Consider the following 27,441-nt stretch of genomic DNA (forward strand, 5'->3'; position numbering starts at 1 on the left):
TCTATAGTAGGAACACAATCCCAAGAAGCTTCTGACATCGTGCACAGTCTTCAAGTCTGGCCATGTCTTGATAGCTTCGACCTTTGCGGGATCCATTCTAACACCATCCTTTGAGACTATGTGGCCCAGAAAGTGGATCTCTTCGAGGAAGAATTCACTTTTCTAAGGATTGACAAGTAACCTGTGACTGCGTAGCTCTTCGAACACAATGGTCAAGTGACGCCTATGCTCCTCTTCATTCTTCGAATACACTATCATGTCATCGAAGAACGTTCCAACAAACTGTTGATGCGAGCGGAAAATCCGGTCCATCATTCTGTTGAACGTGGCAGGAGCATTTGTTAGACCAAACGGCATCACTAGAAACTCATAAAGACCAAATGTCGTTCTAAACGCAGTCTTGTGCACATCCTCTGGGCTTATACGAATCTGATGGTACCCACTCTTAAGGTCTATCCTGCTGAAAATTGCAGCACCCTCTAAACGATCGAGAATATCATCAATGCGAGGAATAGGAAACCTATTCTTGATGGTATTCTTATTCAACGCACGGTAATCAATACACATGCGCCATGAGCCATCCTTCTTCTGCACTAGGAGCACTGGGGAGCAAAAAGGTGAAGAACTAGGCTGAATCAGCCCCTTCTCTAATAACTCCTGAACCTGGCCCATAATCTCTTTCTGCTGCGCCGCACTAACCCTGTAGGGAGGTCTATTTGGTGGGCTACACCCTGGCACCAAATCTATCCGATGGTCCTCAGGTCTCTCTGGCGGCAATTGTGACGGTAATGAATCAGAAAAACAGTCACTAAACTTTTGCAAAAATGCTGACCTTTCTTTATCTAACACAGATAAATTTGACTGATCCCTATCTGAGACATCACATGCAAAAATCAAGTACACAGAAAGATGATTCTTTATTACAGAAGTGATAGCAGAAGCAGATACAATAGGGACTGACTCTCCTTTAAGCTTTACATCCAAGATGTGAGTTTTGCCCCTATGCTATACAGTGATCTTTTTGTTGTAGGCATCCAAGACTCCATGCACTCGGAACATCCACGGGATCCCCAACAAGGCGTCACAACCTTCCAGCGGCATGATGTAAAACTCTTCAGTGTCCACATACGACTGAATATGCAGACGCAGTTTTCCAATGATGGGAGTAACACACTCGAAGTGGCCAGGACATGCCAACCCTGCCTCTGCGGTGTACCCCATCTCTTCAGCTCTGATGCCCAGCTTCATAGCTAACTCTGGTGAGATAAAGTTGGCTTTGGCACCTGGATCAAAGAATATGAGTGCCGTCTGATCCCTACCTTTACCCCATGCCCTGCATAACTCACTGGCATCTGTGTTGGGCCTGTCACCCACCATGTCTGGCACTAAGCTTGCCGTGGGTTTAGGCTTCTTGCCTTTCTGGTCTTCTTTATCCTCTGAGTCAGCTGGCCTTTTCCTTTGTGGACAATTGATAGAAATATGACTAGGCTGCTCGCATATAAAGCATTTGTTCTCAGCCATTAGGACCTTCTTTTCCTCGAGCGACTTGCGCACAAAAGGCTTCCTTTTCTGTTTCTTTGCCTGCGCTGCAGAAGTCCCAGCTGAATCCTTGTCTTTGGTGGCCTGTTCTGACCCCTGCGACGCATCAGGAGCCGTTTTCACAAAGGGCTTCTTTGCTGAATTTTTCTTTTGCTGCCCTCCTTTATCACTGCTCGGAAATCCATTGTCCTCTCCTTTCAACAGGGCAAGACCAGTGTTCGCAACTTCCATAAGCTGAGTAAGGGTAGCCACTCTGTTCTTTGTACAGTAATCACGAAGCCCTTTAGGCAGCCCACAGCAATACTTCTCTATCTGCTCTGTCAGTGGCACAAATCTGTAGGAGGTCACTGAGAGTAACGCTTTACAAAACCTCCTATTGTACTCCAGCAAGCTCTTGCACGAAGCTGAAGTAAGCTGGTGCCAATCTGTCAGGACATCGGCTTCAAATTCATTTGATAGCCAAGCAGATGCAAACATTTGCTTGAAGTAAACCCAAGTGGCGGGTGCCTATCCTTGCATTAACAATGTCGTCCACCATGTAAGCGCATTGTCCTTTAAGAAAGTGGCAACTTTCCTGACCTTCGAGGCCTCTGTAAAATTCCCTCCCGCATAAGCTGTATCAAACTGCTGGAGGAAAGTGAGTGCCTTTGTCTTGTCCTCGAAACCACTGAAGGTACTGAACTTTACTGTTGCACCACCTTCTTTGTAAGCCTTCGGCTTCTCTAGTGCCCCCAAGTTGTCATATGGGATGGTCTGCAACATGGGCACTGTAGTAGGCATGATCGGCACGCCTTGGCCATTCACATTTTGCATCAGAGGTGCGATATATGGCTGCTGTCCAGAAAAACCAGCCATGCCAAAATGACCCTGTGGCACCCCAAACTTGCCCTGGTTGCCGTGGAAACCTTGCTGCATGCCGATAGTACCATACATGGGGTTTGGCATGATGCCTTGCATACCCCCGAACACTGTTCCTGGCATGTACGGCTGACTTCCAGACGCATAACCAGCCATACTTTGGAACACTGATCTACCCCCGAAATACCCAGTATGTACCGTGGGTGGTGGAAAAACTGAGTGCATAGCCTGGTATCCAGCTCCCTGTCCATTCAAGGTAGCATGCTGGTTCTGAAAGGTGGCGGGTTGAACTGGCATAACCTGTGGAATAGGCGTTCTAGCCACCTGTTCAAGCACAGGAGGAACCTGCTTTGGAGCCCCCGACTCCGCAACATGCGAGTGTTCCCTTTCTTCCTGCGCCTCATGAAGTACCTGGGCTTGAGCTTCAACAAGCTCCGTACGCGGCGTAGGTTGTCTATTTTGCTGTTGCACTGGTGGCACTTGCAAGAATTCCATAAACCTCGGATTCTGCACCAGCTCGGAAAAGACATTCACCGCGGCAACTAATTGAGTCTTAAGCGCATCATCCTCAAGTTGCCCTGTCATAAAGCCCTGTACTACTGGAGGGACATTCACGTTGACAGGAGGTACAGACTGACGTGGCCGTGAGCTCTCGCCAATCTCAAAAACCATAGGAATCTCCTGCCTGTCCTTTGGAGAGGAACCCTCTTCCATAATTCCCTTCCCCTTGTCGGCCATAGTGTAATCCCCGCGTTCTTGCACTGTGTGTCTTTACCCTGGACAATCCAAGCTCACTCTTTGAGGAAAAAGTGATTGATGTCCCGGCAATGGAACCATGAAACCGGCCCGTAGGGCGGTAGGCGTTGGCTTTCACCCAAAATTCTTTACTTTATACACACACAGAGCACTTTGCAAAGAGAACCTGCGACGGGAGTTAACACTTGAATACACGCACGGCTCGGTAGCTAAAATGCTCCGAGCAGACACCGACAACCTATAGGCCCCAAAATTGGCGCCCCTGTCAGTATTTCTTTATTCTTTAGGAGGGTAAATTACAAGGTAAGGTCCTAGGAATCCTTCACATGTATCCACCTAGATACCATTTGATTTGGCCAAATTTCGGCAGCATAACAACCCCAAAACTTGCGCGAAACCCATTCCCCTGCTGGAACTCGCTTGCACTATCGTATACCCTCTGATTCCTGTCCAAAAACAGTAAATTCAGCACGCTGTATTTACTGGTTTTTGCCCTGTTTTCAGCCCCAAACAGTCCCCCGGCTAAAAAACAGTGAATTTACAGCGCATACACAGCGCTGATTTTGCACCTGAACGGTGAGGTTATGACCCTCACCAGTGCCTGCTTTGGAGCAGCAGTTAGCTACCCCTGTTCCTGCTCAAGGAGGCTCTTGCCTCCGCAAAAAAGCATGAACCCACACAACTGTACATCAGTCAAATGAGTAGCCCTCTTGTGGGGCATCACATAACTGCACGTAGGGGAGAGAGAGAGAGAGCAGTGTGTAGTGTGCAGGGCATCACTCCTAGCACCACACTGTACATGAGAGGGAAAGGAAGCACTCCATAGCTCTTAACCTGTGACAAAAAGCTGAAATGAGGCCTCTCCTAGCTTAAAAATCAGCGCCCATTTTTCTGCAAGAGGAAACTGCATGAAATTTCGACACTTGGCGCATTTTCAAGCATTTTCCTATTTCAGGTTCGCCGCTTAAAAATATCCCAACCGACGCGTCAGTTGACTTCGCGACAAAGTTATAAAATGTTCCCCTAGTCATACCAGAGGTAATGACACGAACACATTTCACGGCCCAAAATAGCAGTTCCCTAAATTTTAGGAGATGCTTCTGTTGGGCTCCCACTAGTCTTCTGACCATCTATCCTCATTGGGACCGCATCCAAAAGTGCAATGTGGCCCAACTGTCGGATACTTTTTGTTGGTAGTCCCACCTTGACTTTACGCCTTAATTGAGTTCAGTTCCTAGTATCCACCAACTTGCTAAGTGCGACGGGGGGACCTATATGATCTTGCTCTGAGCCTAGACATCCTCTTACCATACGAATTCCAGTGCCGACCACTTCCCGTCTGCGGGTGAATCTACCGTTCACATTGGCCATACAATGTCCGACCGTTTGCTACTTCAAAAAGAGGGTCTTAAACAAATAAAATAAACCCCATTGGAAAGAAACCAACAACCAAGGTTAGCAGTTGCCACATCTCTGTGACATGGTTAATAACTGCCACGTCCTCGTGACAGCTAAGACATGACTTACTAGAGCCCACGCAACATTGGGTAGATTGGAGAGGATGTGTTCGCAGGTTCAGTTTCAGGAGCCCCGAACGAAGCTCTGGCTCTTTGACACCTTGGTGGCTTCAACATTGCTCTATGGAACCGAGATATGAAGACCTTCACTGGATCACCACGGGAGGCCGGGTCGCACAGACGGATGGGGGAACATGGAGAAACCTCTTGTCTCTATGATCTCGCGGCTCATTAGAGCCAAGGCATCAGTACCACGAGCCATTATCCGAGCAGAGCTAGCGGCTCCCCCACTACTGGTGGAGGCGCTCACCATATCAGTCTCCTTCATAAACCGCACATGGGAACTTCCTAGAAACAGATATGCTCGCATAGCACTTGAATCCTCTCAACAGTTAGCCATACAAGGAGATACAACACGCTGGTATGGGGAGATGACATCATGGTTTCAGGCACATGGGTTCAGCATAGACAGGCTGCCACCATTCCATTACTCGTTGGATGCACCATCTCTCACTCTTACACAGTCAGAGATCACCAAGCTCATCCGCCAAGACCTGACCCAGCTAGACACCAGGAGGACATGGATACAACCAGCACAGGAATTGGGCACGAAGATGGCTTTCTACAGAGACCACCTTCTCCAGCTTACGGAAGATGGTTTTGTGACGAGACCCAGATACATGGATACCCACTTGTCTCATGGGATACGATGTGCTATTGGCCAGTTACGCACATCTTCTCACCAGTTGCGGATTGAAACTGGGAGATACAGCGGAGTACCAGCAGAGGACAGGGCATGCCCCTTGTGTAACATGGAACCTGAGATAGAGCTACACTATATATGTCGCTGCCCCGTCTACTACGAGATACGAGGCCGCTTCCATTGCTTGTTCAGAGAGGGTTTTGGACCACTCTCAAGAGTCATGGGATACGAAGATCAGAGATGTCTGGGCTTGTTCTTGCTCGAGCTGCGCAGACACAGAGATCGCCTGATGAATGGCGAGGCTAGCCAGTCTCAAAGACGGATCACAGACTTCTTCAGAGCAGACACGGGACAGCCGCAAGAGCCACTCCCACAGTAGAGCTCCCCCTCATCTCACACCAGAGGCACACTGATTGACCGAGCGATTGAATTGGGGAAATCCAGGCGCCCGCGACTGCGAAGAACTACACAGCATTGACGAAGGCTACGACAGAAAATTCGGAGCACGCTGGCCAGGCACGCATGACGTCTGGTCAGACTACTAACCATGGAGGAAATTGATGACATTCGCCAACAACCGATGCTAGATCTCTTGTGATTCAGCTATCCCAACAAGCCGCCCATTTTTGGCTTAGTTTTTTGCTTGGCTCAAATCGACCAACTTAGGACCCCGTAGTATATATATCTTCGTTTTGTACTGTTGTTAGGTTATTTTGTTACTCTGACTTTGTATCAGATCCACCACTTTGTAACTTTCGGGTCTCATAGATCACTATGGCCTTTTGAAGACGTTAATATAACATTTCAGTTCATTTCATTTCTCTCTCTCTCTCTGAGAGAGAGAGAGAGAGAGAGAGAGAGAGAGAGAGATGATGATGATGAGGATGAGAATTTTTGCCGATCGTAAGTATGCAACAAGTCTTGAACTTAAGACCTCTTATTCACGAGGGAATGGGAGGACCAATCTACCGCACTTGAGAGAGAGAGAGAGAGAGAGAGAGAGAGAGAGAGAGAGATTTATCAACTTCCATTTCTCTCCTTATCGAACTTCACTCTTCATACATCCCCACAAGATCTCCACGATGGGCGTACACAACACCATGCTTCCTCACTCACACCTCTTACCAGCAACGACACTGTATGACATCAGCTGGTCCTTCACATGCATGGTCTCTTGAGCCACATTTTAAGGTGTAGGGAATGGTCACCTGGTGACCATTCCCTGCAATGCCTGTGACCCCGTGGCAACTGGCCCCATGGCGACCGGCAGAGGCCTGGAGCCATGGGGGAGAAGGCATTGCAGGGAATGGTCACCAGGCGACCATTCCCGGCCGGCAAGAGTCGGGGGGAGGGGGGCCAATAGCCATTGAGGCCAGAGGGCAGATGCAAGTGATGCTGCAAGCCGGCTACTCTCCCTGTACGTCCACCCCATGTGGCCTTTGTCCTAGCCTGCTGCAGGTTCCACCACAAGAAGCATCACATCGCCTCCATGCCGTACTCAGCTGCTAGCCAATCGCCGCACCCCGACTCACCTTATTACTGGTGCTTCCTTGCCACGCATGCTGCCACAACCCAGGCTTTGCAGCAAGCCACTTCTACGCAGTCTTGAGGCCTGCACCTAGTTGTAAACCTCGGTCTCGCTGTGTACGTCAACTGGTTTCTTTTATTCCTTGCGCTGACTTGGTGTGCAATCATTGGAGCACGCGAGCAATTATTCCGAGTACTAACTTGCCATGCAATGATTGGCAATGCTTGGAGGAGGCAGGCGATGATTCGACATGCTGAGCTGGACACCTGATATTAGTCGACTGCACCTCTGAAATCCTGCGTGCTGAGATGTCATGCATCGAACAGCCCTCCAAGGTGATTCTGTCCAGTAATGTGGGCGTGATGGACGGCCAGGATGGCCTGACCCCCGACCTTGACGGCAGCTCCAAAGCAATTTGTTGTTGAGCAGACCATGTTTTCAAATTTTCTCTATTGATATACAACGCTGCAGGTTTGAATACAAATACTTGCATCTTAGCAAATTTTGTATTTCATGCCTTGCATCGAACAAGCCCCTTGCACTAGTAAATCGATGATCACTTTAATGCTACAGGTTTGAATCACTTCCTCTTCAAAAGAAAAAATGCATCAATCTTCACCTGAAGAAAATCTTCTATGTGCATCATCCCTATCTTTGTCATAGCCTTGGGAAAAACTCATCCCAAAAATAGCCCTACAAAAAATTTGTTAAATAATCACTATCACTGTTTCTAAATGTGTTGCCTGTGTTGGTTGTGGAGATGACCTTCTCATGCGCAGTCCAATCGAGCCCTTATAAAAGCTTACACAGTAATCCAATAGTGGCACTGATGTTTCCTTAAATCTCAAAGTCGCTCAAGGACGTACCTATACTGACATAGATACCCTGTAGACTGCTATTGTGAGAATCCACGAGTACATATACATAGTACTTAGGCAATTGTCACGCAAAGCATAGGTGTCAGATACTTTTACTCCATTTAAAGCTGGCACTGATGTTTCCTTGAATCTCATAGTCACTCAGGACGTACCTATACTGACATAGATACCCTATAGACTGCTACTATGAGAATACACGAGCACATATACATAGGCAATGGTCACGCAAAGCATAGGTGTTAGATACTTTAAAGATAAACTGTGCCTCATGCATGGTCACATCTTTTATGTAACTATGCAAGTCTTTTGCAGATATGCCGCTTTTGGCATAAGCACCAGTTAAATGTAGCTGATAACTATGCTTCACGTGATCACATCCTTAGACACAACACAAAGCCATCCTTTAACAAGTATCTTCTGTACAGAGTTTTTATTTTTGACCTGCAGAACATTAATGTCGTCGAAAGCCATGATATTAAATTCGTCACCAAGAAACAGACATGTAATTTTCTGCAAACTGACAAACAGAAAATAGGAAAGGCCTGTGCTTACCTCCTGAATCCTACAAAAAGCTCAAGTTCACCAATAAAAGAAAGTGCAAGTTATCAAATGCTTCATGCATAGTATTGTCTATACTCTTATGTTGACACACATTCTTCCATGTGGAAAAAGAAACGGCTTTCCTTCTCTGATGTGTGTAACACATGGGATACACTAATCGTGCATCCACAAATGTAGTTTAGTGGAGACTGCAATAATGGTATCACTCCATCATGAACAGCAATGCCAAAGTTATTTGCACTCATGAAACTCGTACGTTAGCCTCAACCCTGAGCCAGAGACGTTGAAGACAGTATACCCTATTCTCAATAGAAGCCCTATGGCTCCAGGCTCGAATTTCACCACTTTCATCTTCATTTCAGTGAACCAATTTTCAGGGGAAAAAAGGATCAAACGATGCTGGTCATGCAAGCAGAAAGCACAGAACAAAAAACAAATTCATTAAGTTTTACGTCACAGATAGACAAGTACCGCATGAAGTTTAAGGCATTCGACTTCGCATAAAAGCGCAATTCAAGCTTTGCTAGTATATGTACTTTAAAAAGACTGTTGGTACCTGCACTGTCTAAGGAATTGGCAAGATACATAAAATAGATTGGTTTTATAAGGCTTCCATTTGTCCATATACCAGATATAAATCATCATCAGGAGACTTGTTGTCCACTCTCAAAATGTTGAACCATTCCATCCAAAGTCTGAACCCTGTTGAAACAACAACATTAAATAAATAACCGATGAAGATAACTGAAAAACTGCAAGAACTTTTTACTGTTGTGTAGAGAAGATGTAAAGGGCTGCTCTTATAATGAGTGTCGCCGTGTTAAGAGACCAAGGGCTTTCTAATGTCTAAGATCTTTCAATTGTGCGGGCTCAGGCAAGAATTAGGAGCATACATAGGGCACACAGAAAGAGCACCCACGCCTAGCTGTCTTAAACTGAAGTTCAGCTCCCACTCGCCACAATGTGAAGATACACACAAGACCAGGTGTCACATACCTTCACATCAGAGAACTTCAAGTAGAATCGAGATTTGGGCACTGATAGCTTGGACTCTAGAATGGCTGCAATGGCCGCACTAATCGACTTGTTAACAGATGGCCCCAGGCCCCCTATGGAGGCAAGCTCACCATATGCAGCAGGCTCCTCGCTACCACCAAATGACATGGGTACGCCACCTCGTAGCAGTACCATCACATACTGCATAATGCATCTCATCAATTAGAAGTTTCTTGAAAAACTAAAACCAGAAGTGGCTAAATTCAACACTAACAAAAGCAAAGAAAGCAAAAAAATATACCCAATGTACTCAAAAAGACAACTTCATATGAATCCAAAACCAAGAATAAGAAGGTCCTCCTGTTAAAAATAAGACAAAATTCTAAACTTCTACAAGTGAACAACATTGACGTCTCCAGCCTCCTACAACTCTTACCATTACTAGGGGGCAAGTCCTTGCGAACAATAAGAATTACAAGATTGAAAGGTAGGTTTGGTAGGATGTTCCGATCACTGGGTTTCATTTCTAAGTTGTGGTACGTAATATAATATGTAAAAAGTGATTGAATTCACACAAACAGATGTTCTATAGGAAATTCAATGGCAAAATTGGCAATCCTTCACAATCAAGCTATGAGCATTCAGTGCTACACCGATAAAACTAACAATCCCCTTCAGACGCCACTGGTTGATAAGCCCGGGACATGAAGGAATGGTAGAACATAAGTCACTCAAAATTCCAGTGAGACAAAGTCACTAGGCATAGAGACACACACAAGGTAGGCCAACATTGGCCACTAGTCGTGAGCCACTTCTTCACACGGTACACCAGGGCAGTCAAAGAGTCTTAGCCATTAGTGAACTACCTTTGCAGAATCACCAAGGTGGAAAGGTATGTAGTCTGCAATAAGTAATCAAAATGTGTGAACATTAGCCTGGGACATCATGAAATGGTAAATCGCTAGTGACTCAACCTTCTAGTGATCCACTGTCACGTGACACATCCCAACCCTATGTGTCCGTGGACAAGCTACACCACAGCAGGGTTCAGTCAGTCCGATCAAGTTAGATTAGCAATGATCTGGCACTTTTGTGAGTCTATTCGTAGACTGTGCATGCCCAGTCACTTAGTATAGATGCATATCCTCCGGTTGCACACAGCATGATCATTGAATTCCCATCAGAATCCATTAGCATCAGTTAGGGGAATTTTCCAGTGCATTTAGCCTATTTTCCTATTTATTGGGATTTTCACTTATTATTTTTAAGTGACTTTCCTACAAAAGTAGGTAGGGCAATTTTGCTAAGTTAATATATAAAAGCAAACCAAAGTTCACACTTTCTAGCAGAAGAGGCAGCAGGAGCTTCCCGCTCAACAGGCAACTTCTCAGCAGTACCCCCTGCAGCACCATCGCCACAGTGCTCCCTTCCCTTGGCGTTTCCAGGACCTACCATCGCCATCCCTCAACCCTCAGGCCTGGCATTTTTCCATTATCCACTGGCAGCAGCCCCCAAGAACCACTAACGCTAGACTTGCCTGATCTCCACCAGTGTTTTCAGCCACTACTAACGCCAGCCAGCAGTCCCTAAGAGCAGCGTTTTTCACCTTCAAGGGCAGAAGCACCCAGATCCCATTATCGCTAGCTTTGCTTGAGATTTAGCAGTGGGTTCAGCCGTTAAAAACGCACCCTGGACTGCAGCACATCAGCATATGTACAGCAGGTTTTTTCAGCAAGAAAACGCAGCCTTTGCTAGGGTTTTTCAGCAGATACTGTCACAAAGTGATGACGTGGCGGACAGCAAAAACCCTAATTTCTGCCAGAAACCCTAAAATTCCTGCAAACCCTAATTTCTGCCAAAAACTCTAATTTCCGGAAATCACGGAGGCTAAAAAAAATTTAAAAAAAATGCTGAGCGACGCGAATTTTACTTTTTTTTTATTAAAAAAAAGAGAAAAGACTCTCTAAGAGGATGCTTTTTATTTTAAAAGCTTTTGGGGCTCTGCTTTTGGGCATCCCTTGTATCTTTAAATAAGTGGTGAGGGCTTCACTTCTTGGAGCATCTGGACGCAGAGTTTGAGAGTGAATCCCGACCCACTCTCTTGTACTTTGAACTGATTAATACAAAAAGAAATACCGAAAGGGGCGCCAGTCTTTGGGGCCAATATTTCTAGGCACGGAACTCCGCCGGGCCAGTGCAAATCTATTGTGATCTGTGAATTGTTTTGAAGTAGTTATTTGGTGCTATCGCGATTGATTTTTGACCCAAGTCTGTTACAGTGGTATCAGAGCGCGCCGATTTCTATTCTACGGGAAATCCGATCCCCGAATTTTTTTTCCGCGGCACCTATGGCTTCAGGCAATGATCAATCGACTCCCTCTGCATCTGGAGATGCGGGCACGGATCACAACGAAGATTCCGGCAGAGAGTATAGCCCGCCTTGGCCTACTTAGGCGAAGCGGCGAGAGATGGAGCGTAGCCAGTTGATCGGTGATGCAACAAAGATGATGCTCAATTTTGCCAAGGACCTGAAGATGGCAAAATATATGAACCAAACCTCTTTGGAAGAGGTACAGATGGAGTGGCAGAGAACCACAACACCACTCCCGAAACCCGCTCTCAAGAAACCTTCTACCTCCAAGAAAATATACGGAGAAGGAACTGGAGAACGTGGTTGATGCACGGATTGCTCAGCTTTTCGACATGCAAAAGAAAGACAAAAAGCACCGCAAAAAGCAGAAGAAAGGCACTGACTTCCCGGGATATTTGGGTCGTCGGTCGACATTCGACAAGGCAAAGAAACTGAAAAAGCGTGTCAAGTTTGAAGGTTTACCTAGTTCTTCTTCTTCTTCTTCTTCTTCTTCTGACAACTCTTCTAGCTCTTCGGATTCGAGCGAAGAAGACAGAAAAGGTAAAAAGCGAAGCAAGAAACAAAGCTTCGGAAAGGGCAAGAAAAAGGAAAAGAAGGCTACATCTCGCCCAAAGACTGACAGTTCTACTGAGGACTCGTCTACAGATAGCTCAGATTCCGATGACGGAAAGTTTTATGCGAACAAGAAGAATTTTTACAAAGCCAACCAGTATGACTTTCTCGAAGATAAAAGCAAGAAAGTCCGAGAGTTTAAGGAAGGTGGCCACTCGATCAAGATTGATACTTTTTCAGGATACTCAGATGCTTCGAAGGCTTTGTCTTTTATACAGCAGTTTGACATCGCTTTCGCGGGAGGACGCTATTCAGAGCACTCCAAGATTCGTAGAGCTGCCTCTTACTTTAAGGGGAATGCTTGTACTTGGTGGTCCACGCTTCTTTTAAACAAGACTGCGCCAGTTAAATGGCTGAAATTTAAGAAGCTTTTTATTTCTTCTTGGTTGACGCAAGAATATGAACGAGATGTACGAGCTGCTTGGAGCCATCTTCGGATGACCAAGAAAGATACAATCAATGCTTACTGTGAAAGATTCGGGAGCTCTTTTCTACCCGCCTCTTCATTCAAGAAGATCTCATTCAGAGAACAGATTGAGCTGTTTACCTTGGGTCTACCTACAGGGATCCGAGATCACTGCTTGGAACAGAAGTCAGCTTCTATTCAGGAGTTCATGAGTCATACGAAGCGGGGCTTTGCCATTCACTTTGGCAGTCTGACCTATCCCACAGATGAGGCCATGACACAACGAGCCGAACAGACTTCTGGAAATGAAAGTAGAAAGAAAAAGAGCAACCCAGAGAAAAAGGATGCACGACCCAAGCTTACTCCTGAGGAGAGAGAGCTCGCTTCATCAGAGAGAGGAAGTGTTTTGGATGCGGGGAACATGGACATATCTCCGCGAAGTGCCCTAAAAAGGCACAGAAAGAACAGAATGATAAAGACGACGACAGGCCTGAGAGTTCGAGAGCAGCTGAGGAATGTGGCAGAAAAGGCAGATAGAAAAGCAGAGCTGGTAGCACATGACGTGGGACCTGCACCGAATCTAATGAATGAAAGTACAAACTTGGCCACTTTTCGGGCAAAGTGAAGGATCGGGAAGCTCTTTTGAAGGAGCCAAGGCCAACTTCTTTTCACTTGGAATTGGTGGCTCGATTTGGAATTACGCCCGACAGACTGACGCCACAGGCGGAGGTAGTTCGACTGGCACCCGGATGGGATGTTGCCATTACACCAAGCATTGGCAAACTTCGTTTGCAATGACACGGGTGTTCAGGGCACGCGAGTGACGTTCTACTCAGGATCTCTTGGTACCACAAGAACTACGCCGTGGTTGACTACCGGGCCGAGAAAGTGACTTTGATAAATGAAGGGCTTAGAGATTGTACTTGATGAACTTCAGTTTCTTACTCATTCTTTTGGGAGGGAACTGAACAATGGATAACGGTTGAATATGTTTTGACCTGATCAAAAGAACGCCAGGATTTTTCTCCACACTCATGCCGATTGCTTTTCAGAGGGCCTGAAGATCAAACCATTGATCTGATACCTGGAAGCACGCCACCGAATCGGCCACCTTACCGTGTGAGCCGAGTAGAGAATGAAAAGATTATGAACCCAATGAAAGACTTCTTGGAAAAGGGTCTTCTCCAGCCTAGTACTTCACCGTATTGCTCTCCAGTGTTGTTGGTTTTGAAGAAAGACGGATCTTGGAGAATGTGCATCGATTATAGAGCTCTCAACAAAATCACCATCAAGAACAGATTTCCGATTCCTAGAATCGATGATATACTCGACAGGTTACAGGGATCCTCGTGCTTTAGTAGGATTGACTTGAAGAGTGGATATCATCAGATCAGGATAGCGCCAGGAGATGTCTACAAGACAGCTTTTCGAACGACGTTCGGGTTATTTGAGTTTCTGGTGATGCCTTTTGGCTTAACCAATGCTCCTACGACATTTAACAGGATGATGGATAGGATTTTTTTCGAGAGTACAGGCTATTTGTTGGCACTTTCATTGACGACATCATTGTTTTCTCGAAGAATGAGGTAGAACACAGAGATCATCTGCTTCAAGTCTTTCAAGCATTACGAGATCACACGTTAGTGATTAATGCAAAGAAAAGTGAATTTTTCCTACCAGAGATACACTTTTTGGGACACATTGTGTCAGCAGCAGCAGGAGTGCAAATGGACCCGGCCAAGATAGAGACTATCCGTGATTGGCCCGATTTGAGAAATGTCCATGAAGTTCGAAGCTTCTTGGGACTGTGTTCGTACTACAGGCGGTTCATACGAAAGTTTGCAGAGGTTGCTTCCCCTTTGCATACCTTGACATAGAAAGGAGTACCTTTTTCGTGGGGACCCACAGAGGTGACTGCCTTTCAGACATTGAAAGAGAAATAGACTACGGGACCTATTTTGACTTTGTCGGACTTGCAGAAGTCATTTGAAGTATATTGTGATGCTTGTGGTCGTAGTCTGGGTACGGTCTTGATGCAAGAAGGCCATGTCATAGCTTACGAGAGCCGTTTGTTCTCTAGGCCGGAGATGACAGCGCAGATCTATGAGAAAGAGCTTTTGGCAGTTATCCATGCTCTTACTCAGTGGCGGCATTACCTACTGGGAGCGGATTTTACTGTCTTTACAGACCATCAGAGTTTGCGCTACTTGTCACAGAAGCAGCTTTCGGAAAAGCAGATGCGGTGGGCGAACATCTTGTCACAGTTCCACTTCCAGATTGTCCATGTGAGGGACAGAAGAATGTGGTAGCAGATGCTTTGTCTCGGAAACTGTTGGTTCTGGCTGTTTCCGCGATACATTATAGGAGCTTCGAGGATATGGTCGATCGGTATGCCACAGATACAGATTTTGCAGATATTTTCACACGGATACTCCCTTCGGGAAGGCTACTTGATGAAAAAGACTATGTTGTGCGTTACACAGCCATTGAGGGATAGGTTATGACTGAATGCCACTGTCCACCTTTTACGGGTCACCGCGGCATTGCTACCACCATGAAGGGGGTAGAGAGATACTTCTTTGGGCCAAGACTCAAAAAGGATGTGGAAAAGTTTGTGCGCAGTTGCTTGGTATGCCAGAAGGTCAAGTTTGACAAGCATAAGGCACAGGGATTGTTACAGCCTTTACCCATACCCACCCACCCCTGGGAAAGTATTGCAATGGATTTCATTTTTGATCTCCCAAGAACATAGAATGATCACGATGATTTTCCGATTACATGGCACGTCTGAGACCATTGTCTCCGACAGAGACCCCAGATTTATGAGTTTGTTTTGAAGGCAATTTGGGAGAACATTGGCACGCAGTTGCAGTTCTCGTCATTGTTCCACTTGCAGACTGACATGCAATTTGAGATTGCTAATTCAGTGACTTTAGATTTATTGAAGTCTTGTATCTCGGATCAGAAGACTCAATGGGAAAAGAACTTACTTTTGGTGGAATTTGCCTACAATAACACGATACACTCTTCGACGGGGAAGACGCCATGTGAAATTGTTGAAAGTGCTGCGAAGGTTCCATCCTTCCAGAGCACGAAAGATTAGATATTTGAAGCGGATGAATATTCGCGAGATTTTGGATACGGCTTTTGCCAAGGTTCGCGAGACTTTGCAGGAGTCTCAAGAACGATAGAAAAAGGCAGCGGATCGCCATCGTCGCGACTTGAAATTGAAGGAGGATGATTGGGTGCTGTTACGTTTTGAGAAGGCACGCCTACGAAAGAAAAAGGGAAAGGAGAGGCTTTTTCCAAAGCTTAGTATGCGATACTACAAACCTTTCCAGATCACTGACAAGATAAATGATGTCTCCTTCCGATTGAAACTGCCAGATACTTGGAGGATTCACAATGCATTGCATGTGAGTCTCTTGAAACTTGTTAAGGGTGATGTGCCTGATGATGGGGAGCCTGATGAGCAACCCGAAGTGGAAGAAAACGAGGAGATCCTTGTTCCTGAACAGATTTTGGCACATAACGATACGAAGAAAGGTAAAGTCCGAAGGCGGTTCTTGGTTTAGTTCAAGAACTTTCCTGCATTTGATGCAAAGTGGATGGAGGAGGAGGACCTAGCAGATACCCCTCGGATTGTGAAACTTTACCTCGATGTTTTGGTTTAGCATAGTCTACTCCAAACGGAACCCAGAATCTCAGCTTGGCCGAAGATCTTGTGCAATGGGATGCACAAGAGGGGAGTCACTCTGCTCCCTTGTCAACAGATGCCTTGATTTTGATACTAAAGTCACTGATGTCTCTTTGAGCTTCAGGGATACTGAGAGCTGAGGGTATTCTGCTGGATGACTTTATGAAATGGAATTCGTGATTATGATATTGATTTGTTCTTGACTTCTTGTGAGTGCAGAAACTGATAGCCGAAATGACTGCAGCATTTTGGTCTGATTGATCTCGAATAGACATGGTTGCAATAGGGGTTAGTCAATCGGACATCGATGAGGTCCCGATTGGACCTAGATGTGATTGCTAGCTACATTGCCGATAAATCATGGTCTAAGATCCGAATGAATGTTGAATGTCATGTGATGTCCTGTGATGTCTGGTGATGTCTGGTGATGTCCGGTGATGTCGTGTGATGTGACTGTCGATTTTGTACATGTGCTAGATGTGTGTTCCTAGTACGTAGGTACTAACAATCAGTGTCTGCTAAGACGGTTTATGGGCTTTATCGGTTTTGCAGGCGTAATCGCGGTCGATTACAATGCTTTCAAGAGGGGGGTATGTCACAAAGTGATGACGTGGCGGACAGCAAAAACCCTAACCCTAAAATTCTTACAAACCCTAATTTTTGCCAGAAACCCTGATTTTCGGAAATCGCGAAGGCTGGAAAAAAAAATTTGGAAAATGATGAGCGACGCGAATTTTGCTTTTTTTTAATAAAGAAAAAGAAAAGACTCTCTAAGAGAGAGAGAGAACTAATGCTTTTTATTTTAAAAGCTTTTGGGGCTCTGCTTTTGGGCACCCCTTGTACCTTTAAATTAGTGGTGAGGGCCTCACTTCTCAGAGCATCTGGATGCAGAGTCTGAGAGTGAAACCCTAGCCACTCTCTTGTACTTTGATATGATTAATATAAAAAGAGATACCGAAAGGGGCGCCAGTCTTTGGGGCCAATATCTCTAGGCACGGAACTCCGTCGGGCCAGTGCAAACCTATTGTGATCTGTGAATTGTTTTGAAGTGGTTATTTGGTGCTGTCGCGGTTGATTCTTGACTTGGAGTGTCCAAGTCTGTTACAAAGAGTGCAAATGGACCCGGCCAAGATAGAGACTATCCGTGATTGGCCCGATTTGAGGAATGTCCATGAAGTTAGAAGCTTCTTGGAATTGTGTTCGTACTACAGGCGGTTCATACGAAAGTTTGCAGAGGTTGCTTCCCCTTTGCATACCTTGACACAGAAAGGAGTACCTTTTTCGTGGGGACCCACAGAGGTGACTGCCTTTCAGACATTGAAAGAGAAATTGACTACGGGACCTATTTTGACTTTGCCGGACTTGCAGAAGTCATTTGAAGTATATTGTGATGCTTGTGGTCGTAGTCTGGGTGCGGTCTTGATGCAAGAAGGCCATGTCATAGCTTACGAGAGCCGTTTGTTCTCTAGGCCGGAGATGACAGCACAGATCTATGAGAAAGAGCTTTTGGCAGTTTTCCATGCTCTTACTCAATGGCGGCACCTACTCGGAGCGGATTTTACTGTCTTTACAGACCATCAAAGTTTGCGCTACTTCTTGTCACAGAAGGAGCTTTCGGAAAAGCAGATGCGGTGGGCGAACATCTTGTCACAGTTCCACTTCCAGATTGTCCATGTGCAGGGACAAAAGAATGTGGTGGCAGATGCTTTGTCTCGAAAACCGTTAGTTCTGGCTATTTCTGCGATACATCATAGGAGCTTCGAGGATATGGTCGATCAGTATGCCACAGATACAGATTTTGCAGATATTTTCACACGGATACGGGATGAGGAGAAAGTAGCGGGATACTCCCTTCGGGAAGGCTACTTGATGAGAAAGACTATGTTGTGCGTTACACAACCGTTGAGGGATAAGGTTATGACTGAATGCCACTGTCCACCTTTTACGTGTCACCGCGGCATTGCTACCACCATGAGAGGGGTAGAGAGATACTTCTTTTGGCCGTGACTCAAAAAGGACGTGGAAGAGTTGTGCGCAGTATACCAGAAGGTCAAGTTTGACAGGCATAAGACACAGAGATTGTTACACCCTTTTACCCATACCCACCCGCCCCTGGGAAAATATTGAAATGGATTTCATTTTTGATCTCTTGAGAACACAGAATGATCACGATGATTTTCCGATTACATGGCACGCCTGAGACGATTGTCTCCGACAGAGACCCTTGATATATGAGTTTGTTTTGGAAGGCAATTTGGGGGAACATTGGCACGCGGTTGCAGTTCTCGTCATCGTTCCACTTGCAAACTGACGGGCAATTTGAGATTGCCAATTCAGTGATTTTAGATTTATTGAAGTCTTGTATCTCGGATCAGAAGACTCAATGGGAAAAGAACTTACCTTTGGTGGAATTTGCCTACAATAACACGATACACTCTTCGACGGGGAAGACGCCATGTGAGATTGTTGAAAGTGCAGCGAAGGTTCCATCCTTCCAGAGCACGAAAGATTAGATATTTGAAGCGGATGAATATTCGCGAGATTTGGATACGGCTTTTGCCAAGGTTCGTGAGACTTTGCAGGAGTCTCAAGAACGATAGAAAAAGGTAACGAATCGCCATCGTCGCGACTTGAAATTAAAGGAGGATGATTGGGTGCTCTTACTTTTGAGAAGGCACGCCTACGAAAGAAAAAGGGAAAGGAGAGGCTTTTTCCAAAGCTTAGTATGCGATACTACGGACCTTTCCAGATCACTGACAAGACAAATGATGTCTCCTTCCGATTGAAACTGCCAGATACTTGGAGGATTCATAATGCATTGCATGTGAGTCTCTTGAACCCTGTTAAGGGTGATGTGTCTGATGATGGGGAGCCTGATGAGCAACCCGAAGTGGAAGAAAACGAGGAGATCCTTGTTCCTGAACAGATTTTGGCACATAACGATACGAAGAAAGGTAAAGTCCGAAGGCGGTTCTTGGTTTAGTTCAAGAACTTTCCTGCATTTGATGCAAAGTGGATGGAGGAGGAGGACCTAGCAGATACCCCTCGGATTGTGAAACTTTACCTCGATGTTTTGGTTTAGCATAGTCTACTCCAAACGGAACCCAGAAACTCAGCTTGGCCGAAGATCTTGTGCAATGGGATGCACAAGAGGGGAGTTACTCCGCTCCTTTGTCAACAGATGCCTCGATTTTGATACTAAAGTCACTGATGTCTCTTTGAGCTTCAAGGATACTGAGAGCTCACAGTATTCTGCTGGATGACTTTATGAAATGGAATTCCTGATAATGATACTGATTTGTTCTTGACTTCTTGTGAGTGCAGAAACTGATAGCCGAAATGACTGCAGCATTTTGGTCTGATTGATCTCGAATAGACATGGTTGCAATAGGGGTTAGTCAATCGGACATCGATGAGGTCCCGATTGGACCTAGATGTGATTGCTAGCTACATTGCCGATAAATCATGGTCTAAGATCCGAATGAATGTTGAATGTCGTGTGATGTCCTGTGATGTCTGGTGATGTCCTATGATGTCGTGTGATGTGACTGTCGATTTTGTACATGTGCTAGATCTGTGTTCCTAGTACGCAGGTACTAACAGTCAGTGTCTGCTAAGACGGTTTATGGCTTTTGTCGGTTTTGCAGGCGTAATCGCGGTCGATTACAATGCTTTCAAGAGGGGGGTACGTCACAAAGTGATGACGTGGCGGACAACAGAAACCCTAAAATTCCTGCAAACCCTAATTTTTGCCAAAAACCCTAATTTCCGGAAATCGTGGAGGCTTTAAATTTTTATTTTTATTTTAAATGATGAGCGACACGAATTTTGCTTTTTCTTATTAAAAAAAAGAGAAAAGACTCTCTAAGAGAGAGAGAGAACTGATGCTTTTTATTTTAAAAGCTTTTGGGGCTCTGCTTTTGGGCATCCCTTGTATCTTTAAATAATTGATAAGGGCTTCACTTCTCGGAGCATCTGGACGCAGAGTTTGAGAGTGAATCCCGACCCACTCTCTTGTACTTTGAACTGATTAATACAAAAAGAAATACCGAAAGGGGCGCCAGTCTTTGGGGCCAATATCTCTAGGCACGGAACTCCGCCGGGCGAGTGCAAATCTATTGTGATCTGTGCATTGTTTTGAAGTAGTTATTTGGTGCTGTCGCGATTGATTTTTGACTTGGAGTGTCCAAGTCTGTTACAGATACATCAGCGTTTTGCCCTTATCATTTCAGCCCAACAAAACAGTCATTTTCAGCCTTAAGACAACAGTAGAAAACAGTCATTTTCAGCCTTGAAGCAGCCCCAAAAATTCAGCATCAAGAAGATCCCAGATTTCAGCCCAAGCCACTGTCGTCGTCGTCGTCGTCATCGGCATAGTCCCATTGCATTCGCATTGTACACCTTTGTGCAATCAAAGTAGACCGCTCTCGCCGACGAGAGTGGAGCCTTCGGAGGAGGGTTTTACAACCTCTCGGTGTCGTATCTCTTCTCTCTCCTTCTCTCAGTCTCATTCACTTGCACGCACAATATCCACTCACTTTGTTCGTGATCACAGCACTCTTCAAGACGGAAGGCTCTCTCCTTCCCTAAGAACTAAAAGGAACCTTGAGCAATAAAGATCACTAATCTTGAGAAAATACAACATTCATTCCGCTTGCACCTTACATTTGTATCAGAGCTTTGGAAGTGTTCTGCATTACTCAAGGAAAGAACCACAAGAATTTTTTTGCTTGTTGCGATCGCACGAACCCAAGTTTACTTGGGCGTGGCGATTCCTATAGTGTTTTGTTGAAGAGTGACAGGAATCCCAAGAAAGAAGGGCTTGTCCAGCCTCCCTTTGTGTCTCTTTTCACTCATTGAGAGCGGACCATGCACTTAGCGGCCGGCCAATCGACGTGAGGTGGGAAAAAGCAACCTTGGTGTGAGCGCAAGGCCGCCAAGGGGTGCGCCCGCAGAAAAGGGTAGAACTCGGGTGAAGAGAAGATCCTTCTCCAACGCGATTTGCACGCGAAAGAAAACCTCAAGAACCGCAAGAACCCAAGACCCCCAAGAACCCATGTTCCTCGTGAACTTCAGAACCCAAGACCCTCAAGAACCCAAGTTCCTCGTGGACTTAAGAACCCAAGACCCCAAGAACCACAGATTCCAGTGCATGGTCGTCACCCGAAGTGGCATGGATACTTTGCGTTCAGGTGATGAGCATGAGAGAGGCGACGAAGGATTTTCCCCACTAGGAGATTTTTCCGACCCTCCCCCTTCGCCATCTACGCCACGAGTTGTCCTCGCTCCTATGGAGATGATGGTCAAGTCAATGTCGGACATGATGACACGACAACAAGAAACGAATCGAGTTGCCTTGGCACAACTCGCAAGCAAAGCAGATGAACAAGCAGCAAAGGACCGTGCACAAGAAGCCAAAGACCGCGAGCGCGAAAAACAAAACGACAAACTTGTTGCACGACAAGAAGAACATCGACTTGCTCAGGAACGTGAGCGCCTTGCTCAGGAACATGAGTGCATTGCAATTGCCGCACGACAAGAAGACCAGCGACTTGCCCTCGAACGCGAGCGCAAAGAACGCAAAGCAGAAAGGGACGCCGAGCGAGAAGCTCAAAGGGAGATTCGTCAACAAGAGTTTATTTCTCAAGTCCTAGCCTCGAAGGCCGAATCACCCAAAGATCGTGGGAGTTTGTCGAGTGGCGCAAGCCACGAGGTGGATTCACACAATCCAGTCACAGAGAAGTTGACTTTCAGTAAGTATGACGGTAAGATGGATGCTACTGTTATTCATTCTTGGTTGCATCAACTTAATGCTTATTTTGCGACAACTAAGAAAACAGGCAATAGCAAAGTTTTGACGACAGCTATGTACCTTGTCGATGATGCCATAAATTGGTACCAGGCATGGCAAGAGGCACAGCTAGCCGCGCACCTAGAGGCAGCCGACGATTTCACGCCCCTCTCTTTTAGTTGGGCTGATTTCCAAGACAAGCTCAAGGCGCGGTTTATGCCACCTCAGTACCTTGCACGACTAAAGGACGATTGGCGAGCTCTCAAGCAAAACGGTACGCCGGTTATGTCTTTCTCTAATCGGGTTTTGCAACTCGGCACTCAATTACGCAAATCGGATGCGAAGTGCAAGGAGACATTTCTTTACAAATTGGACGAGTATATCAAGTATGATGTCGAGGTACTCGATCCAATCGATCTCAACAAAGCGGTAGCAATTGCTCTCGCCCACGAGATGAAGCACAACAAAGGCAAGCCTAAGGAGAACAAGACTTCCACAAGTACCTCGCAGACTTCTCAAAACCCGCAGAACGGTAAGAATGGTAAGGATGATAACTCTTCTAACCAATCTTCCAACAATCTCTCATCAAAGAATTCTTCCAATGAATCTAAGGATAAGGCTAACACAATTGCTAAACCTAAGCTTACTCCAGATGAAAAGGTAGCACAAGGAATTATAGGAGGTTACATCACTTCGGAAGAACAAAGCACGTATTCTAAGGAAGGTCGTTGTTTTCATTGTCACATTAAGGGTCACATAAAACGAACATGTCCTAAGCTTGAATCGAATGAATCTAAAGAATCCACAGCACCCACTACATCTGTCAATGCAATAAATGATAATACGATTGTGCCCACAGTTTCTCAGGACCCTCCCATTGATGATTCTCTCATTAAATGTTATGGTCGTACGTCGGGGCACCGTTTTGTCATATTGTTTGACCCAGGTAGTATGCATGATGTGATCAGCCCCTCTCTTGTTGAGAGAGCCCGCCTCGAAGTTAGTCCGAGATCTCCTATCGAGGTCTCTGGCTTTCGTCCTGGTATGGACGCTCTCATCACGAAGGAGTGCCTTGATGTGTTGTTTGCAATTCAACAGACTGCCTTTACTAGAAGATTTGTTGTTTCTCCTCTCTCAGGATGTGATATGATTTTAGGCATGAAATGGTTTCGTGAAATAAACCCTCTCGTTGATTGGGAGGCTAGCACTTTAACTCTCAATGCCAAAAGTGATTCTCCTACTGTCTTTCATGGAGTGGACATTGCTCATTCTCCATCTCATTGCTAATATGCAAGACAAGATTGACAAGATTCAGGAGAAGGAGATTCTCTCAAAAAAAATTTCTCCACAGCATGACACACAGGATTTGCACGATTATGAGAAGCATGATGATGATTTGATTGACCATGATGTGCATCATGATTTGGATGATAAAGACAAACATGATGAATTGCATGAAGAGTATGTGATTGTTCACAAAGATGATGTGTTAGTGGATGCTTTTTCTAGCGAGGCTAACCTCGTTGTAGATTCGATCAATCACGGAGATCCGATCTTGGTTTTCGAGTCAAGGTCCAAAGAACCCCCACAGGACGATTCGATCATTCAGGAAGAAGCGATCTTGGCTCTCGAGCCTTGGTCAAAAGCACCCTCACAGGAAGTATTGTGTGTTCGCATGATTGATACGCACGCATTGTTCGAGTGTTTCATTCGTGAAGGTTTCCTGTATTTTAGTCAACATCGTTATGTGATCCCTTTTACTAGGCATGACATATTGTATGTTGAGTACGTTTCTCTCATGGATGAGCACAAATGTATGCGGATTGTTCATGAAAAGCTGAAAAGTTTGTATGTCAGGATTTCACATTCCATGTCTCTTCCTTGGCATGACACAGTTTTTGAAAGAGCACATGGTTGTATGAGTACCAAGCATGGGCATTTCCATTGTGATTTGCCACAATTGATTGATTTCGATCAAACAGAACAAATTCGATTGCATTGTTTGCATGTGTTTGATGAACGGGTTGTCACTCCGTCTCTATGTTCATCTACATTGCATATACAGTCTTTAGAGAAGACGATTTTTTTCCTTCACTTTACATGGAATGGATATGTTCATGGTTTTGTGTTAGAGATGGTTTCAGGAATTTTCAGCCATGGAGATTCTTGAAGACGAAAGAAGCAGGACTCTAGACGAAGTTGAAGCAAGAAAGGAGATTTAGAAGACTTTGTGTCGCTTTCGACGCGGCCCAAAGAAGCAAGAGTTGCAGACCTTTACGAAGTTCAAGTACCGCACGACCCACACATCAGAGTGGGCCGGCGAAGAGTCCCTTCCAGGATTCCGGATGCTCTTGGCGATCTCCCTCGACACCATACAGTTCGGTACCAGTACCTCACTTTGAAAAGGAGGAGATGTCACGTGACACATCCCAACCCTATGTGTCCGTGGACAAGCTACACCACAGCAGGGTTCGGTCAGTCCGATCAAGTTAGATTAGCAATGATCTGGCACTTTTGTGAGTCTATTCGTAGACTGTGCATGCCCAGTCACTTAGTATAGATGCATATCCTCCGGTTGCACACAGCATGATCATTGGAATTCCCATCAAAATCCATTAGCATCAGTTAGGGGAATTTTCCAGTGCATTTAGCCTATTTTCCTATTTATTGGGATTTTCATTTATTATTTTTAAGTGACTTTCCTACAAAAGTAGGTAGGGCAATTTTGCTAAGTTAATATATAAGCAAACCAAAGTTCACACTTTCTGGCAGAAGAGGCAGCAGGAGCTTCCCGCTCAACAGGCAACTTCTCAGCAGTACCCCCTGCAGCACCATCGCCACAGTGCTCCCTTCCCTTGGATTTCCAGGACCTGCCATCGCCATCCCTCAACCCTCAGGCCTGGCGTTTCCATTATCCACTGGCAGCAGCCCCCAAGAACCACTAACGCTAGACTTGCCTGATCTCCACCAGTGTTTTCAGCCACTACTAACGCCAGCCAGCAGTCCCTAAGAGCAGCGTTTTTCACCTTCAAGGGCAGCAGCACCCAGATCCCATTATCGCTAGCTTTGCTTGAGATTTAGCAGTGGGTTCAGCCATTAAAAACGCACCCTGGACTGCAGCACATCAGCGTTTGTACAGCAGGTTTTTTCAGCAAGAAAACGCAGCCTTTGCTAGGGTTTTTCAGCAGATACATCAGCTTTTTGCCCTTATCATTTCAGCCCAACAAAACAGTCATTTTCAGCCTTAAGACAGCAGTAGAAAACAGTCATTTTCAGCCTTGAAACAGCCCCAGAAATTCAGCATCAAGATCCCAGATTTCAGCCCAAGCCGCCGTCGTCGTCGTCGTCGTCGTCATCGGCATAGTCCCATTGCATCAGTCCATTGCATTCGCATTGTACACCTTTGTGCAATCAAAGTAGACCGCTCTCGACGACGAGAGTGGGGCCTTCGGAGGAGGGTTTTACAACCTCTCGGTGTCGTATCTCTTCTCTCTCCTTCTCTCAGTCTCATTCACTTGCACGCACAATATCCACTCACTTTGTTCGTGATCACAGCACTCTTCAAGACAGAAGGCTCTCTCCTTCCCTAAGAACTAAAAGGAACCTTGAGCAATAAAGATCACTAATCTTGAGAAAATACAACATTCATTCCGCTGCACCTTACATCCACAGGTCTTGACAAAGTCACTGGGCAAGGTGACACTACAAACCAGCACATCAAGATATGCACCAACAACATTGGCCACTAGATCGTGAGCTGATACTTCAAACTAGAGCAGTCGAAGAGTCTTAGCACCCAAATCACCAAGGTGGAAAGCTATATAGTCTACAATACATAATCAAAACGTATAATACATACTTCTGACAGAACAAAAAGGGACGTACGTTTTCTTCATGCTTCTAATGGCCTATAAAGGCAATTGTTTGATCTCTTATGCAGGCCACTTGGACGAACAAGATTATTTAATACGAGCAAGCTATCCCAACAAGGGTTGCAATGGGTATTGTGTTCCGGCTTGATTTGGGGAACACTATGGGCCAGGACATGCCAACCATTTACAGGAAGCAACATGGTCGCAGATACCAAGCAAGGCTTTGTGCAAGGTTGTTCATGAGCAAGGCTTATGTAGCCGGCCTACAACATTAAAGATTTCAAAACTTTGAAGTTTGGACTTGGATTAGCTAGCAAAGGGCAAGGCCTAACGAGAATGCCATGCAACAACGGCCAGGACTGATCAACAGGTTTCCCCAGCCCCCCCCCCCCCCCCCCCCCCCCCCCCAACCTCCAAAAAGGGATCACAACCCCTGCCCAACCCTGCATCTCTTTGATATTTATTCACCACAATTGATACTGAGTACTATGACAAGTCAACTGACAAACGCCGTATGGTTGCGTGTTCTTGACAGTATAAGGGGATGGTAATGCTCGTGATGCTGGCTCCTGTATTCAAAGATCATGAGCCCAAACTCTATGGCTGGGAGGTGAATATGATCTCAATCCCTTATCCTGTTCTATGTGCTTTTATGGAGTGCATCAGGTCATGTCTGTGGTGCTAACAAAGAGTCTCATTGGATGTTTACCTCGACGCATGGATGTCACAAACCGGTGCTACGACTCATGAGGGAAGAGAATCTAACGCATAAAGACTCTCTCTCTCTCTCTCTCTCTCTCTCTCTCTCTCTCTCTCTCTCTCTGCGAAAATAGGAACGCAGAATGCAAGAGAGGGAGAGACAAAAAAAGGAGAAGAGAGGAGACCTGTTCTGGTTTGCCAACAGTCTTGGCGACAGCTTTACTGGCATCCTTGAGAATGTCGGAGGTGGAGACTCCGTCCAAGGGCACATTAGTGCTGATGTTCAAGGTGGGCATCTTCTCTCTCTCTCTCTCTCTCTCTCTCTCTCTCTCTCTCTCTGTGTCTGTCTCTCTTCTCTGCTCGAAGTTCGAACTATCAGATATACTTATCCAAGTTTTTATATCACCTGGTGTTCAAATCTATTCTTCGTTAGCAGCATTCAAACTGAATTGAAAACAAGTCAAGCCAAATAAATTAACAAGCATTAGAAATGTTAAACAAGTGATAAAATCACAAGAACTCCCTTTGAAATGTATTAAATCAAGATTGATCTCCCTCTCAAAAGATGACTCGATCGATCAGACAATGTGGTCTGGGGAGATTGTGTCCAAAGGGACGGTGTTTAGACACCTAGGAGCCCCTCTAGGGGTGGATATA

The 27,441-nt window shown here is 45.6% G+C and overlaps 1 protein-coding gene across 1 annotated transcript; it reads right to left on the reverse strand.

Moving 5' to 3' along the window:
- Nucleotides 1-8,817: 8,817 nt before the first annotated feature.
- Nucleotides 8,818-27,166, reverse strand: LOC147435782 (uncharacterized). Its single transcript, XM_086488723.1, has 3 exons — nt 26,970-27,166; nt 9,337-9,537; nt 8,818-9,042 (listed from the first exon to the last, which is right to left on the reverse strand). The coding sequence occupies exons 1-3, from the start codon at nt 27,078-27,080 to the stop codon at nt 9,007-9,009; spliced, it is 348 nt and encodes a 115-aa protein (XP_086344849.1). The 5' UTR covers nt 27,081-27,166; the 3' UTR covers nt 8,818-9,006.
- Nucleotides 27,167-27,441: the final 275 nt, after the last annotated feature.

Source organism: Adiantum capillus-veneris, chromosome 18 (assembly GCF_014529385.1).
Source record: "Adiantum capillus-veneris isolate H3 chromosome 18, ASM1452938v2, whole genome shotgun sequence".
NCBI lineage: Eukaryota > Viridiplantae > Streptophyta > Polypodiopsida > Polypodiales > Pteridaceae > Adiantum > Adiantum capillus-veneris.

What these genes read in the sequence shown, in the direction of transcription:
- LOC147435782 (XM_086488723.1), bottom strand. Translation starts at nt 27,080, where the DNA reads ATGCCCACCTTGAACATCAGCACTAATGTGCCCTTGGACGGAGTCTCC. An exon ending in CTGTTGGCAAACCAGAACAG is followed by an intron (nt 9,538 to 26,969) that starts GTCTCCTCTCTT and finishes TGCATTATGCAG; the next exon opens with TATGTGATGGTACTGCTACG. An exon ending in TGAAGTTCTCTGATGTGAAG is followed by an intron (nt 9,043 to 9,336) that starts GTATGTGACACC and finishes TTGTTTCAACAG; the next exon opens with GGTTCAGACTTTGGATGGAA.